Genomic DNA, 16321 nt, shown 5'->3' with positions numbered 1-16321 from the left:
GTCTTACCAGCGTCTAAACCCCACTATGGAAAACACAGCTTCACAGAGATATAACGGGCGTTTGAAACCGAACCAAAGAACAACCAAACTCCATCTAATGACACTCGGGCAGCGCAGCCCGGCTGGACCAATGGAAGGCCGAGCAGGCGGGGCATACCTGCTGTTGGTTCTGCTGGCTCTGGTTTGCCGCTTGCTGATTGGCCGAGTTGTTGGCGGCGGCAGCGGCGGCGGCGGCGGCCTGCTGTTGGAACAGGCTGGCGGGGTAGACCCCCCAGGGGGTCACGCCGTAGTACTGGGGAGGCATCACGGCGGGGCCTGTACACAGGGAGACGGGGGGCTAGAGTACTCTGCGTCCAGTCCAGCGTCAGCACGCCGCTCAGCCAGCGCGACGGCTACACAATGGCTGCTATAAACACCGCCTGATAAAATATACGCCACTCATGTTATTGAGAACCTTACATATTTCACAACAGTAGCAACACTACCGTTCAAATGTTTGGAGACACTTAGAAATGCCCTTAGTTTATAAAGAAAAGCACAGTTGTTTTTAAATTAAGATAACATTAAGTGAATCTGTGTTCTAATGGTACATTGTTTAGCTAATCGCCTTGTTTGGCTAATTGATTAGAAAATCCTTGTGCAATCTAGTTAAAAAAGCTGAAAACTTAAATAAAAGAGTGAGTTTTCATGGAAGACCTGAAATAGTCTGGGTGACCCCAGACTATTGAACGGTAGTGTGTGTCGGGTGTTATTAATAACCTTCCACCCTGTACAGCAGTATGTGTGTGGGGACAGGGGGGTTCAGGGTTGCAGCGCCTCAGTGGACCGGCTCCGTTACATTAGGTGCGTGGGGTGTCGGAGGTGCGCTCCAGCCCTACCCAGTGTCGCTGCAGCGGCCAGGCCCGCGGCGTAGGGGTCGGAGCCCGGGGGGCCGGCACTGATGATGTAAGGGTTGGGTACGAACGCCGGGGCCAGACCTGACGGAGCACACAGACGGGGAGCGTCAGCATGGGCCGAAGGGCCGACACAAGCCTGGCATGTTCCTACTGATACTACGACTGGGCTGGGCCTGACATGCATCAGCGCTCAGCGTCTAATGCTAAACATTTGATACTCTACAACCTGAGTAAGAAAGAAAGAAGCATTCATTTATTTATAGTTATTTCAGTTGGAAGAAAATAACGTGCAGGTTTCTTTAACCAGCACAACATGACCATTAGAGCGTGTTTGTCCGAAGCAGGATGGGATTCCTGGGAGCCGCTATTGAATAAATGAAATAAGGGTACTCAGGGCACCGTTTTATAGCAACTAATCCTGGAGCTTTTCCAGGAACCTAAATATATTTTTTAAAGATCTTCTGAGTTGAGAGATATTGTTACAGCAGTTGACAGCAACACGCATGAGCTATTTCATCTAGTCGCTTCTTTAAGCATAAAAATTTAAAAAAGCATAAATGGCCTATGTCAGGGACAGTAAAATATTGAAACTAAGAACCAGCCCTAATGAGGTTCCACACAAGACGAAACAACACCGGAGGACTAAAGTCAGTTAGAGAGCAGTAAATGGTGCTTCAAGTGCTCTCAGATGAATTCAGTTAATTGCACTCCTGTAGAAAATGAGCGATCAGGATCCCACGCAGAGCGCGCTACAGCGGGGACCAGCCTCCCTCAGAGCCCCTCACCGATATGGGACTGCTGCGCGGCCGCCAGGGCGTACTGCTGCTGCTGGGCGGCAGTGAGCTGCTGTACAGCCAGGGCGTTGTTCCTCTGAAACAGCTAACCACACACACACACACCGCATAACATAGCCATACGCATCTGCAACTCTGAGAAAATATGTTCATTTTACTTTTCTCACAACAAAAAATAGTGGAGGTTAGCAATCGAGAGCGTTGACGCACTCGTTACAGAAGCGGATAATATTGAGACGTTGATGGGTTTCAAAGTGCCACAGAGCTTACTAGCGTTACCTGCTGCTGGTTGGCGTAGTCAAACAGGCCCACGGTGGGGGCCGAGTCCATGGGCATCTGGGAGTTGTAGTCAAACTGCAGCGGCTCCATAACGGACTCCATGGGGTCCATGCCGACGCCGCCCTGCTCCACGCCGGAGAAGTCCTCGGGAGGCTTGGGGCCCCCGCCCCCCATGGGGGCCAGGCCCTCTGGCCCCACGCCTCCAGGGCCCAGGAGGTCCCCCTCTGGGCCTGGGGGAGGCATGTTGCCTTGGGGCCGGCTAAGGGGAGGACCACCGGACAGAGTGAGTGACCGCTAGGTTAACTGAACAACAAGCAGCCATCACTCAGCGCATGAAACGCTTCCTCAACAGAAGGAAGAAAACGAGAATTCGAAAAATCTTTCAAACTAGAAACTAAACATTGAGCAGTTCAATCGGTTTACTTGTATTTACCCCAAACGCACCTCCCCTGGGCTGAGACACACCCCAACCCTCACACGCAGGTCTGAGACACACCCCAACCCTCACACGCACCTCCCCTGGGCTGAGACACACCCCAACCCCCACACGCACCTCCCCTGGGCTGAGACACACCCCAACCCCCACACGCACCTCCCCTGGGCTGAGACATACCCGAACTCCTTCACGTCCACGTCCAGGCCGTTCTGCACGGGCATGCCGTTGGGGTTGATGACATCGTGGATGACGTCCACTTCGGCCTCCGTCAACTCTTTCAGTTTCTCAGCCTCGAACACCGCCTTGGGCTTCTCCCTCTTCTCCTCCTCCACCTCTCCATCCCTCTGTGGCAGGGTGGAGGAGAGACAACCGTGAGGCAACAGACACGTATATCGAAACAACAAGGGTTTGTTTTGCCAAAAGAGGAAGGCTTTCCATGAGTAAGAATGCCTTATATGTAGAAGCAAAACCTGAAATATGAGCCAATATGCTGGCAACCAGAAACATACTCAAATTTATTAAAATAGTAAACATGTAGTGATAAACTTCATCGCAATCTCTTATGTCAATGTCACATAAAGACGTTTGAGGTAAGCAATGGCGTCTCAAATTATTGCGCAATTGACTGAACAATCTCTCCTTCTTTGGACCACAATCGCTGTATGGAGAGCAGCCAAACTTCATTGTCCCAAGAAATACGTCCGTCTCTTAATGGGGAAAGACCGTCTATGCCAATAATCACACTATACCAACAGTCCAAGTCCACGCTTAGTCAAACTAATTGATCAAATCAGTGCTTGCGAACGGTGCTTTGAAGATTTGGATTGGGATCTGTATAGGCTGTGGAATAGCAATAATGTTGAAGCCCTATTCAATCATAATGTGTAATTAAGTGGACAAAAGGCAAGAGACGGAAGTGGGGAAAGATTGACAGACTGAAAAAACAATGAGTGACAGGCGAGCCTGCGCAAGTGCGCCAGAGCAAGAGGCAATGACAAAGGGAGAAAGAGATAGAGAGCAAGAGAGAGACACACAGGGAGAGCAAGGGAGAGAGACAGGGAAACCAAGATAGAGAACAAGAGAGAGAGACACAGGGAAACCAAGATAGAGAACAAGAGAGAGACACAGGGAAACCAAGATAGAGAACAAGAGAGAGTGACACAGGGAAACCGAGAGAACAAGAGAGAGAGACACAGGGAAACCAAGATAGAGAACAAGAGAGAGAGACACAGGGAAACCAAGATAGAGAACAAGAGAGAGAGTCACAGGGAAACCAAGATAGAGAACAAGAGAGAGAGACACAGGGAAACCAAGATAGAGAACAAGAGAGAGAGTCACAGGGAAACCGAGATAGAGAACAAGAGACACAGGGAAACCGAGATAGAGAACAAGAGAGAGACACACAGGGAAAGCGAGATAGAGAACAAGAGAGAGAGACACAGGGAAAGCGAGATAGAGAACAAGAGAGAGAGACACAGGGAAACCAAGATAGAGAACAAGAGAGAGAGACAGAGAGAGACACAGGGAGAGCGAGACAGAGAGAGACACAGGGAGACTGAGAGAGAGGGAGAGTCAGGCACAGGCAGGCAGCTGTAACTCACATAGGCTCCTTTGCGGAGGCAGGACTCCAGCTTGTCAGCGGGTGAGGAGGAGAGGACGTACTCCACCATGCTGACGCCCAGGCCTCCACTCTCCGAGCGCGGGGACATCACAGAGCCCACCCCCACCTCCCCGCCGCCATGGAAACCCTGGCCGGGCCGGCGGGTCACCATGATTGGCTGGGACATGGAGTGATCTGGAATTTCGCATACGGTGGATTCAGTTCGGTATAAGGACACTTGAGCGAACCCACTGTTGGAAATGGGAAGGCCGTCTGAAAGCAACGACTGACGCACATAGATGTTCTCCTGTTGTCAAGTTGAACAAAAAGGTCTATGTGTTAATGGGTGGTAAAAAAATAACAGTAAAGGGATGCCAATTCTGTTATTTTTTTGTCAATTATGATGACTATATGCTCTGTAAGGTGACCTTGGGTGTCTTGAAAGGCGCCTCTAAATTAAATGTATTATTATTATATTATTAATTCAGCCATTTGGAGATAAACGGCATGATCACAGAAAGAGGACGTTTTCAAATTCACAAACTGCGCTGTGGAGCAGCCGAGCTTTGTTTCTGAAAGAATGCCAAAACAAAGGAGTTTAGCCCTTCTTCTCTATAAGTTGGCATTATTGGTATTAACTTATTTCAGTAATCACGAAACAATGGCACATTCCATGGCGACGATCATACAAGACAAATTTCCACGTTTCGAAAAAAAGAGACGGTTTCCTGGGTTCACTGGACAATACACGTTGACCGATGTACACCATCGGTGAGTCTTCACTCAATGGTGTGTATCTTAAAGAGCGTCCGCTTGCTGTTGCCGGGCAACATATGGTCACCCATTTGCTCTTTGGGGGTGAAGCCAGGGTCTAGCGGCAACTACCTGAGGCCCCCCACGCGCTGTCCCGCCACTGGTCCAGGAAGATCCCTTTGGGCCCGTCCTTCCCAGAGTCGTCCGCCTCCCAGAACTTCTTCCCCGTCAGCAGCTGCTGCAGACGGCCAGGAGGGGGCGCCAGAGGGGGAGGGAGGGACCGCCGTGGGACACAAAGGAGAGAGAAACACAAGGATGAACAAAAAAAGGAAAGCGGTTAGACAGATAAGAGGAACCAGACGGTGGAATTGGGGCGGTATGATGACATTCCCATAAAAACAATAATAAACGAATGATTCGATATTGGCTGGTAAGTAGGTTAAGGAGGGAGGGGGAAGCACGCCCGCAGGCCGCGTGCAGAGGGCTTCAGGTCTAGTTTAAAATGAATAGTGCTCAATAGCAAAGGAATTCAGTTTGCGCCAACGGTTGAGGGAGTAAGACACAATCTAGCAGCAGGTCTCAATAAATCGGGTGCCGATACCAGGGGTGACGTGCCAATTGAAACAGCTTGAAACGTTTCCCATCTCAGCGGGTACAATTGTTGTGTCGCAAAGTACCGTCATGCCATCTTCATTTCCATCACAGCCCTTATGTCGTCGACAAACGACTTCTGGCAGTGGCTCCTGAACCCTTACCTCTCCCATAGTGCGTCCCTCTAGAGCCAGAGCCTGGCAGTCATGATTCAGTTCGTCCATCGACCGCACCTTCACACAGAGGGGAACACAGTTAGTATCCTCCGTACAAACACCTCACGATACATCGATTCCCTTGTGAGAGAAATGCAGCGTGCCTCGACGGTGAAGAAAGCCTTCTTGAAGGACTGACTTGTTTATATACACCAATGCTCAACAGGCGTCTGTGTTTAAGACACGTCCATCAGCCCCCAGGTGGGCAGATGGTATTGTGAAATAAGATGGGGCATCATATTATCTAGGAAAATGGATGAATGATGAAACCAGAAAACGGTTTCATCATTGTTAAGATGTTCTAACAAAACTAGGAAACAAAAGTTCCAAAAATACAAAACGGATCACTCATAATGCTGTCTTTCAGACCATGAAAACAAAAGCCAGCCTCCTGTATTAGTCTAGTCACTACATTGGCAGCTCCAGTGCCCACCCACCAACACACACGCAAACAGCAGAAACACACACACACAGCCACCCCCACCCCCACACACACCTGGCTGTCGTGGATGTTGTCTCCGGTGGGCCAGCGGTGCTTCCCGGGCTGTTCTCCATGCTGCCGCTGGAAGAAGTAGTCGACCATGGCGTCGTCCTGGGAGCGCCCGGAACCCGCCACACCCTGGGGAGACAACACGCGCGCGTTACATCAGAACCCCTCGCTGTCGCGCAACACCAGCCGGACGCCACTCAGGATTCGACATAACGTCAAGTGGGAAGTTCTCAACCGACATGCAGGGCAGGATTACAGCACGTTTGACATTTAATTGTTCCTCAGCATTCATTAAGCTGCTATACAAGTAGGTTTTCTCATTAGCAGCCTCTAGTGGTTTGAGACGGACCTACAGGCATAGCTATATTGTTTTTAGATGAGCTTGTCTTTTACGATTTTCTCACAGTGGTGGGTGAATTCAGATACTTGTGTGTGGCACAGGTATGGTACAGGTTTAAGGCTGAAGATGAGTTTGTTCTAAGGAGGTACAACATGGGTACAGGTCGTGGAGCTCTGTGTTACCTGCTGGCTTGGAGGGGGGGCCTGAGGGACTTGCCCTGTTGGAGGGGCGTGCCCTCCACTGCTCAGCACCACAGGCATGCTGGGAGTTGTAGTTCTTATGTGGGGGCTGAACGAATCCTGCCAGAGCACTGCTTTCCTCTTCAACACACACACACTGCTCATTCCACCACAGCCTGTCAAAAAAAACAACACAACACAACACACTATTAAAGAAGGCACTTTTTAGCAGGCACTCAGCGTGCCTGCTAGGCAGTCATTTTCAATGAGACGGGCGGCAACTGGCAATTATAGTAGCCAATCACGTGACTTAAACTAATGTGCATAAGATGAATATTGGACAAAACCCAAGGCCCTATGTTCAGTCCCTGAGCCAATAAATGCTTTTCCACCATTTAACGTAATTCCTCTTTAAATCTATCTCAATTAAGGTAGGCTCCACCTAACCATAAACATGTAGCCAGTTTCATTGATCTCGGTTACAGGATAATAACCAGCCTGTGGGATACTTTTTTAGGTTATTATAAGAGTAGTCCTGTACCTACTCCTGTGTCATTATTCACACATCCCCATGTTACCTCAAACTACAGAAGTATCTCTAGCCTCCTGGGACAAGGCTGCTCCCGCTAATCTCTTCTGCTTTATGTGAAACAACCTTTAATGGAAGATGAGCGAGAGTGATTTAGAAAATGATTATGTCTCTAAACGGCGTCACCAAAGCGATAACATATCCAAACGATTGCCGTCATAGTACTGACGTGTCACCATAATACAATGTGAAGCAAAACAAGGCTTTCTGGAAACCTAGACTTTATGAATGGAAGAATGATAAGTATATGCTGCCGGTGAGTAAGAGTTGCATGGGCTGGAATTGTTCAAACTGAAGGACATTTGTGAGCGCTTTTGAAAAACTAGGAACAACGGCTGCGTTGGCAGCCGGACTCTCAGCACGGGTCATCAAGCGTCTTTCAAGCGTCCTTCATCGATTTATGAGCCAGGATTTGTGATTGGAGCATATTGGTAAATGTGTGACCGTGTGGGTCCCAGTATTGGCTTAGTCCGTTGTTTTGTGGCAGACGGGTGATGTCATGCTTTTTTTACTTTTCCCTCTGCTTTAGACTGTTATGACTTATGTATACATGTCTTACGTCTCCTAAACTAGAAAAATCTATAAGTCCGAGCCAGGGGGAGTATTCGCGCCCACCGATAACGCCCCTCAATAGGTGTGTGAAACAGCTTGTTAATGCAAACTTCACTTCCATGAGTGGGCGGGGCTGAAGTGCAAAAGTCCTGCCTCCTGGGTACCAGCAATGTTTACTTCTCGGGGGTGTGAATTTGCAGACGCACGCGCAAAGCGTTCGACCAATTGCAAAAGAGTGGGAATGCTGACCAATCCCAGCAGACAGGGCGGGAGGGGGGCCTGAATGAGACATGATACAAATCAGACATGAAAGATGCTGAAAGTTTTGGCAGTGTGAGAATAATAAGGGGTATTTAACATACAGGCATATGATGTAACTCTATTTTAGTAGTACCCGCAAATGCAATTTTTAACCCCAAAAAAGCATGATTTGGGATCTTCAACGCTGGATGCCAATGGTTGGACACACTTAATTGTGTTTTTGTTCCTGCTTGATTTCCTATTAGAAAATGCAAATACACGCCATTGTATAAAGCATATTGAGTCCGCTCCCATGTTGGCAAGAGTATTGAAAAGTTGATGCGACTGAGTTATTTAATATTTAGATCGCTGGGATGCCCCGTCCTTCAGGCGAGGCCAGCACCTCCGCTAAATGACTGACCGCTTCTACAGATTAATTAACTCTTCACAATAGGACGCTCATGTCAACGACTGCATTCAATTTGAAAGAAAATATAGGTCACCATTAGCCTAATATACCATAGGCCAATATAATAGAATAAATAGATAGTGTAATATCTATAAAATCAAATAGTACCCCTATGGAGATGGAACACTCCGTACGGTTTAAATCCAATCACGACAGAACCCCCTGTGATAAAAATTAACAGTACATTTTAACTACAAAAGGCCATTTCTGAAGAAGGTAACATAACTTATTTTTTTAACCGATACCGATAACTTTCAGCTCCTAAAGGCCGATACCGATAAAACACACACATATATGATCATGACTTTAATACTATGAACAAACACAAAAACCTTTGGGTTTTTATTCCCACTTGATGCCCGATATGCAGACATCGGCGTCGCTCAGACATCATTAGAATCAACGGCGGGTGGGCTTGCAAGGGGCGGGATATGACGTAGGGTCGAGGTTCACAAGAGGCGGGATAAGGACGGCCCCCGTCACTCAGGTGTGTTCTGGTCTGACTGCAGACAGCAAGGGAGGCAGAATGGGCAAAACTCATCCCGATCATTTAAATGTTGCTGCAGCGATGCATCTTCTATTCTATTGAATCCACAACATCCGCATCGATCCATGAAAGATTGGAGCATGAGTTACAGACAAATAGAAGAAACGATGAAGAAGAATGGCGCCGCGAACGATTGCGTTACCGGAGAAAGAGAGTGTATTTTTTTTATTTTTCTAACAAACACTGGGACAAATGTAGTTGAATTCTGTGTTTAACTGAGAAACAGGAGGTGGAAGACCAGGACCCGGGACTAACTGTCAGCTAACTGTCAATAATAAATGTTACGAGAGTAGCGTATGTGTGGGTGGACGAGCGAGGAGAGCGACTGGAAGCGTATGTCAGTTTAGTGAAGTAATGAACGAGTCCAGTTGTGTCTGTGCAAGCGTGTACTGTAAAGTTAGTGAAACTAAGAATGCAGTGCCCAGAATGTCAATCGGTGGCCGCTTCATTCCGACCTATAAGTAGACCCACTGCCGGTCAAAGTGAGGGTGTTACCCCCGAGAGAACATTGACCCTGGAGGGAACGTCTCCCCTGTGCTCCTCGACTACGGTCTGAGAGCCGACAGCAGGAAAGGTTTAATAATAATAAAAAAAAACATTTTCTATACATTTAGCGTTATCATAGTGGGAGCGGGGCACTGAAATTATATAGGCTATTTTATCAGGGCTATTCGTCATGATATCGGACTTATCGGAATGACGTAATAATTTCTGTTATTGTGCACCCCACATGACATGGCGCATAGCGCAGAAATAGTTTCACAAACACCCGCGCAACGAGATTGTCAAAATAAAAGCGCATAATACAGCGATATGCATATAAGTTTGGGCGTTGCATCGATACAGTTGGATCGTTTACCTATCAATAGCTGCATCGATCTACATCGATGGATCGTTACACCTATAAATAGAAAGCATTTATTAATATCAAATAATTGACCAAAGCGAGAGTTAAATAAATGGCTCAACCAAAGTGATGCACCTTGAACCTAGGCCGAGAAGTATGATGAAGGATTAGTTTGACAAGTAGCAGTGTAGTATAAGCATGATTAGTAGTAGTAGTAGTAGTAGTAGTAGTGGAAGTATGATAAATGCCAGCAGTAGAAGTAGAATAATATAATAGCCGTAGTACAATATACCTATTAGTGTGTGAACGAATGGTTGTAAGTCGCTTTGGATAACAGTGTCAGCAGTTATCCCCTTTATAAAAATGTAAATGTGATCGTTATTTTTAAACCATGATTGTTTGACAGTGAATTTGACTCAACGATTATACTTCACATTATAAGGCACAACCTGATGGTATTGCTTGCCTCTTCCTCAGAACCATTCCCCCTCCAATTAACTTTATTTTGTGGGAATCCTTTGACCCCTATATCTAGGGTGAAAAAGTATCACCTGGACCCAGCCAACACAGGAACAATTTGACCATAAGGTAGGTTTAAAATAATGGTTTACAGTCTCAAACAATTGCTTGGCCAGTATTTTTTTCCACTCTGACCGGTATAAAGATATTCTAAAACTTAAACGATGGATTCAACTATAAGGCGGTATACATCTCTCACTCATTTGACCACACACTAAAGATGTGAAAGTGACAACTGTCGACCGCAGAACCAGACTGTGGTCAACAGATAATATCAGCTAAAATTAGGGTTCTAAAGGGTTGTATCAGAAGTTCAACAGATAAATGACTTTAAACAGCACTTACTTGCAGATGTAATACCAGGCTGAACACTTGCCGAATAGGCGATTAAAGCAATTTGTCCAAATTTTGACATGCCAATGCAGCTAGTAGTGGTGCAACGGTTCACAGGTTTCCCGTGATCCGTACGGATCAACCCTCACGGTTCGGGACGCAAGTAATCCGCGGATCGGCTGATAAAAAAAAATAATAATTGTGCGTTCACGTGATCAGCGCATATTTAAAGGACAATTCCGGTATTAACATCATCAAGTATCGTAGCGAAATACAGTTTCTGTTGTGTTTTATTTGGCGTTCCGTAAATCCCATTGAAACGGGAACCGGAACCGGACATGTTTATGTTTGGTTGTAGTCTTTTCGCTCGGTTCTCCGTATCAACAGTAGGGCTAGAACCGAGTGAAAAGAATACAACCAACCTCCCTTGCAATGAGCAATGAGTCTTCCAACCGAAATCAATGGATTTACAAAATGCCAAATAAAACACGACAGAAACTGTATTTCGCTACCATACTTGATGAAAAAAAAAAAAGATGAGGATGTCTGCATTGCCTTGGGAGGGTATAGACTCTAAACTCTCCCCAGGCAATGCAGACATCCTGAATTGTAAATCTAGGGTTAGGGATTATTTACTATCCATGTTAAAAAGAAGAAGGAATAATGCCTCGGATTGCATTTTTTTTAAATATTGACTATGCTTAAAGGAAGCAGGATTATTACCTAATGTTTCACCTTATTATGTTTTTACACATTTGAAGATTTTATTTAAAGTCACATTTGTCTTGTTAACTTTATTGTTGTTGTTGATCCGAAAATGATCCGACCCGTGACTCAAAAACCGTGACACGATCCGAACCCTGAGTTTTGTGATCCGTTGCACCCCTAGCAGCTAGGGCTGGGCAATTTGGCCCAAAAATTAAAGCTACTTTAACAAAGATTATATAAATTTAATTTGATCTGAAGTTTAGCTTGATTAATTCAACAAACTAAAAATACAAAAATATATGGTCAATCGTTTACAGCATTTGCTATTTTGCAAGCACTGTGGCTTTGGCTGGCATCTGCCATCGCTCTGTGCAAAAACACACCTGCCCTGCCATCGCCTGTCTCTGACACAGGTGCTTGAATGAGTTGGTTTTGTTTCCCATAGACTAGTGATACACCTTATATGATCGTCAACATAGTAATTGTATCACTGTTAATGAAATAAGACCTACAATTGGAGAAAACGGGAGTAAAATCCAATGTTTTCCCAAAAACTACATGAACCTTCCACACTACTTAAAACGCAGGTAACGCTCTTTTTGGGATGCGAAAGTGCCTGCTAGTCTACCCTTCGACGTCACGGCCAAGGGACACCGGAGGTGTCGAGTGTGTTGACGTTTAGCCAAGATAGGGTTAAGCTTGTCTGAGACTTCTAGCATAACGCCACGGTGTGTGTGATGTGCGGATGTCTGGAGCTCATTCTGCAGTTGACTTTGATCATAGCGTGGGCGAGAGAGTAAGGATTCCCAGACAACTACACGCTACGGTGTGTGTTGAGCTCCCTATGAGCAGCGATTCATTTTGATGTCCGCGTCCGAGTGAGGGTTAAGCTTCCTGGAATAACATGGCGTTGTGGGGCGCATTTCACCTCATACACAACAACGTTCCTAAAAGAAAGATCACAAAGTTACCATTTGTCATATAACACCCCTTCCTTCCCAGAAATATCCATACAAAACAATTTTTTTTTATAAATAGTCTTTGAATCCCCGTCCAAGGGGCTTTCAAACACTATAGCCTAAGGCCCCGTCCACACTGAACCGGTTTTCGGGTGAAAAGGCATAAGTCTTTTGCATTTGGGCCGACCATCGAGACGGATCCGGCGCTTTCGGTGTGCGAAAACGCACTTTCCTGAAACCAGATCCTAGGGTGGATAAATTAAAAACGGACCTACGCGTTTTCGTGTTAGGATTCGTGTGGACGCCTGAAACGCAAACAATGACGTCATCGCCCCCCACCAGCTGGGCGATGTCAGAGTTGCGTTGATTTATTTTATTTTTGTAGCTTTAAATACAGCCCCTTGGTAAATTGGATTACTAGTAACTACATTAAAAAGTATTTCTGCTCAATCTAAAAAGTTTTTTGTTATATCCTCCTCGACTGAATGTTTGCATACAGCGCGCCGGCTGGATGCACGCAGGCTGGATGCACTCCACTTTTTTGTGGAGAACCAGCGCCTTCAACATGTACTACAGCGTTTCTACAGCTCGATGCGTTTTCGCATTTAGTCTGTCTTTACAGAGATATTCCTGAAACGCATCAAAGGAAAACACTAACAGAGGGGAAAAGATCATTTTCGCCCGTGTAGACGGGGCCTAAAACACTGCAGATTTGTCCCCAGTTCCTCTCTCCCAGTTTTTCGGTCCAGCAATTTCACAAACTGTAGGAAAGTATTAATGCTAATTAAAAAATGTAATCGAGCCGCAAAGTACATCATAAAAAACATTAAGGAATGGCCCTGCTTATGTTGCTGTTATACCATACCAACAAACAATCAACAAGATATAATTCCTGTTGTCTCCTTGCTTACAGTTGGCAGTTGGGTGCCAAAGCGATGCAACTGTATTGTTAAACTTATCAAGTTACTTTTCCTAAAAGTTCATAAAGTGATGACATTTTCTTCTATAGTGTCCTGAAATAGAACCAAAAGTAGGAAGCAAAAAAAAACAACCAACTGTTCACTAGGCGATACAATACAAATGAAAAATAAGCTTTACACAAACCATTTGAGCTGAACAATTAAACCATAAGGAAAAATTGTCTCACCTATATACACCCGAAAAAGTTCCTAACAAGCGGAAGGCCAGATCGATTTTCCAAACGTCTAACTCAGCCATAGGCTTCCAACGGCTGCTTGGTTAATGGATAACTTTTAAACAAAGGGCGGCCAGTCTATTAAAGTCCTCCACATTTTTATGGTATCAAAAGTTGAAACTAGTTGAACGTTTTTCGACTTCACTAATCATGAACACAGGAGATTGTTGAAAAGCCAGGCTGAGCTTCTGAAGGGGAGGCTAGCACTTTACCTAATTGGAAGAGTACCCAATATCCTGCCATTCCAAACAATTGTAAGACACAGGCACAATTGTACATCAGCTCACATTGTTTGGAAAAAACATCAATACTTGTTTAAGCATTGAGGAAATCACTACTTGTGTATAGAAATCGATGGATTAACAGGCTTTCGGGTAGGACTGGCAGTTGACTGGCACTGATCTTGGAAGACAGGCTTGTTTTCTCATCTGTGTGCTGAGAGTCGTTTGAGTTTTTAAGTCACAACCACCCTTGTCACGGCTCCTGTTCTGATCAAAAATAAATAATCAGAATCACATTCACGATCTCGTCTTTGATCATTAGCAAATGGGAAGTAGGACAGCGGAAATAATTTGGAGCTAGCTGACGATATGGGCTCATTTAATGCATCGTTTTTATATCCTTATCCTTATAGTGTAGCCTAACAAACTGTTCCCAGTTACAAAGTTAGAAAAAAATATATATATCATGAAAATACCAATATAACAATAACTGACATTTATTTTGAACTAAAACTAAGACTCCTTGCTTGAGTTCTGCCAACAATATCATACATATCATAAGGTGATGGTCATAAGGTGGTGGTCATAAGGTGGTCATAAGGTGATTGCACACTAGTAAATTATAAAACATAGTTGCAAGTATGAGCAATTGTTCAACTTGAGCCTAGGCAATAAATAGTACAACTCAATACTTTGTCTCTATGGGAAGATGTCTAGTGGAAAAAAATAAAAAAGGCCAGTGGAACGCAGGTCCTGGAGGTGGCCATGGAATGTTAGCCTTCTGAGGGTCAGGTCCTACCTACAACTTTTCCAATAAGAACGCATATTTTGTGTATAACCATCACACTTCTTTGGCTTTTCAAAACAACCTTTTCACCATTTACTGTGACTATAGTGACTTGACACAGAACGACACTTTTTCCTTGTTAGTCCTGCACTAAACACGCAATAGCGTAAACTACATTCTGAACACAGAGTGCAAAAAGTATTGAAATCCTAGTCAACCAATATTTGCACATCTAAAGCACACAGTATAGGTGATATGCCATGTATTATTCAGTTAAAATAGTGATTGCATGGCATTCTATAGAATGTCTTACGCCTATAACAATAATTCTCTGAAATACTTCAGATTCAGGGAATTAGCCCAGAATATCAGGTGGTACTAGTGGCCTACCTAGTTACAGTGTGTCAATTGAGACCCCATTGAATTTGGGGGTGGATTGACTTATCTTCGTACCCATAGAGAATACGGATCACACAAGTCTGGTAATCAGAAATCCAATAGTTGATCTGACATCTGTAATAACTCAAATTTGGGACCATATTAAAAATCTGAAGTGCTATACTATACCAAGTTTTGGGACATTAAGCTATGTACAGAGAACAAACCTTGCAGAGTTATCCAGGCAACGTAAAACGCATTATCAGCCTGCTGCAATCACTGTGCAACATAGAGAAGCGCACGCCCCCTTCACACACTTAAGAGTGGGATACCAACAGCCATACGTCCAAATGATAAGATACGCCTAAAAATGGCCGGTTAGTCTATACCCGTCCATAACAAACGGCGTTTGAACCACTTCCTCGTTGTTGTTGCTTTGAATCGAGGTAATACTAGGCGATAATGTTCTTGTCGCTCTAAACACAAGAAGGAAAGTAACTCCCCAAATTCCGACAGTGACCCCCCCGCCCCCCCAAACCTTTGCGCACAGCCGCTTGTTATGGTCCGACACCCGGAAATGTCAGATGGGATGTCCATCTAAGTGGCTTAATCATTAATCAGTACTGGGAGCAATCCACCGCATGCCGGCTACAGACCAGGGGTGTGATGTTGTGGCAGAGAACTACTAGCTAGCAAGACGTCGGACGTCTTGTACCGTAGACAACACCAAACTATCGCTCCCCGGAGCCAGCTCTCTCCTAAGGTGACACCGTTAGGACGATTAAATAACCGATTGTGGATGAAAGGCAGGCTTTGGGGCAATGGTTGGCACCCGGTTGACGTTTGCCTGAGAGCTGTTATGGTGGGTTCACTGCCCAAGTCTAGCAACAATGCATGGCCTCTTGACATTAACTCATCCCGGTCGGAAGGGGGACCGACAGTGGGACGACATGGTGTCCAGTGGTGCACAATGGCCACCTTGCAACACTTGATCGTTATTTTAAAACGCCAGTGAGTCGCCCGGTGTGTCCCGGGGGCTCAGTTCTACAGGTACCCATGACGCGGATGCTAACAAAGGCCTGGGCTGTCTAGAGCGGAAGACCGACACAACGGGAGGAAGAGCTAGGAGGAGGGAGACGGCGCACAGCCCCAAAACACATCCATTTAGCTCCGTCCGGGCGCGATTTGGACAATACCGGGACCTATGTGAGGATAGGGCATGGTACAGGTACTTGTAAACTGCGTGAGACGATACTTACAGGCGGAGGGGGTGGATGGTCACGGATTTCAGCCCCAGTTTCTTTCTGACTCCCAGGCATTCACTCCGACAACATGGCGGCTCGATAGGAGCAGGCAAGAGCACTGCATGATGGGAAAGTATGAGCGAGCGTGCGGTTCATTGCG

The 16321-nt window shown here is 45.6% G+C and overlaps 1 protein-coding gene across 7 annotated transcripts in view; it reads right to left on the bottom strand.

Moving 5' to 3' along the window:
* The window catches only part of pum1 (pumilio RNA-binding family member 1), a 31303-nt gene extending 14993 nt beyond the window's left edge, over positions 1–16310 (bottom strand). For 3 of the 7 annotated variants that reach the window (XM_030346504.1, XM_030346507.1, XM_030346509.1), the window contains exons 1-11: positions 16177–16310; positions 6577–6749; positions 6061–6183; positions 5514–5582; positions 4891–4996; positions 4007–4200; positions 2583–2749; positions 1961–2228; positions 1682–1775; positions 879–977; positions 158–315 (exon numbers count right to left, since the gene is read on the bottom strand). In XM_030346504.1, coding sequence (XP_030202364.1) covers positions 158–315; positions 879–977; positions 1682–1775; positions 1961–2228; positions 2583–2749; positions 4007–4200; positions 4891–4996; positions 5514–5582; positions 6061–6183; positions 6577–6738 — 1440 coding nt within the window. In that variant the 5' untranslated portion in view covers positions 6739–6749; positions 16177–16310. The remainder of the gene's footprint in view (positions 1–157; positions 316–878; positions 978–1681; positions 1776–1960; positions 2229–2582; positions 2750–4006; positions 4201–4890; positions 4997–5513; positions 5583–6060; positions 6184–6576; positions 6750–16176) is intronic. The other 4 variants (XM_030346506.1, XM_030346508.1, XM_030346505.1 and 1 more) reach the window with 3 other exon arrangements.
* Positions 16311–16321: the final 11 nt, after the last annotated feature.

The sequence above is a fragment of the Gadus morhua genome, chromosome 22 (assembly GCF_902167405.1).
Source record: "Gadus morhua chromosome 22, gadMor3.0, whole genome shotgun sequence".
Taxonomy (NCBI): Eukaryota; Metazoa; Chordata; class Actinopteri; order Gadiformes; family Gadidae; genus Gadus; species Gadus morhua.
Note: the sequence above shows the minus strand (reverse complement) of the source record. Positions and strands in the feature narration are given on the sequence as shown.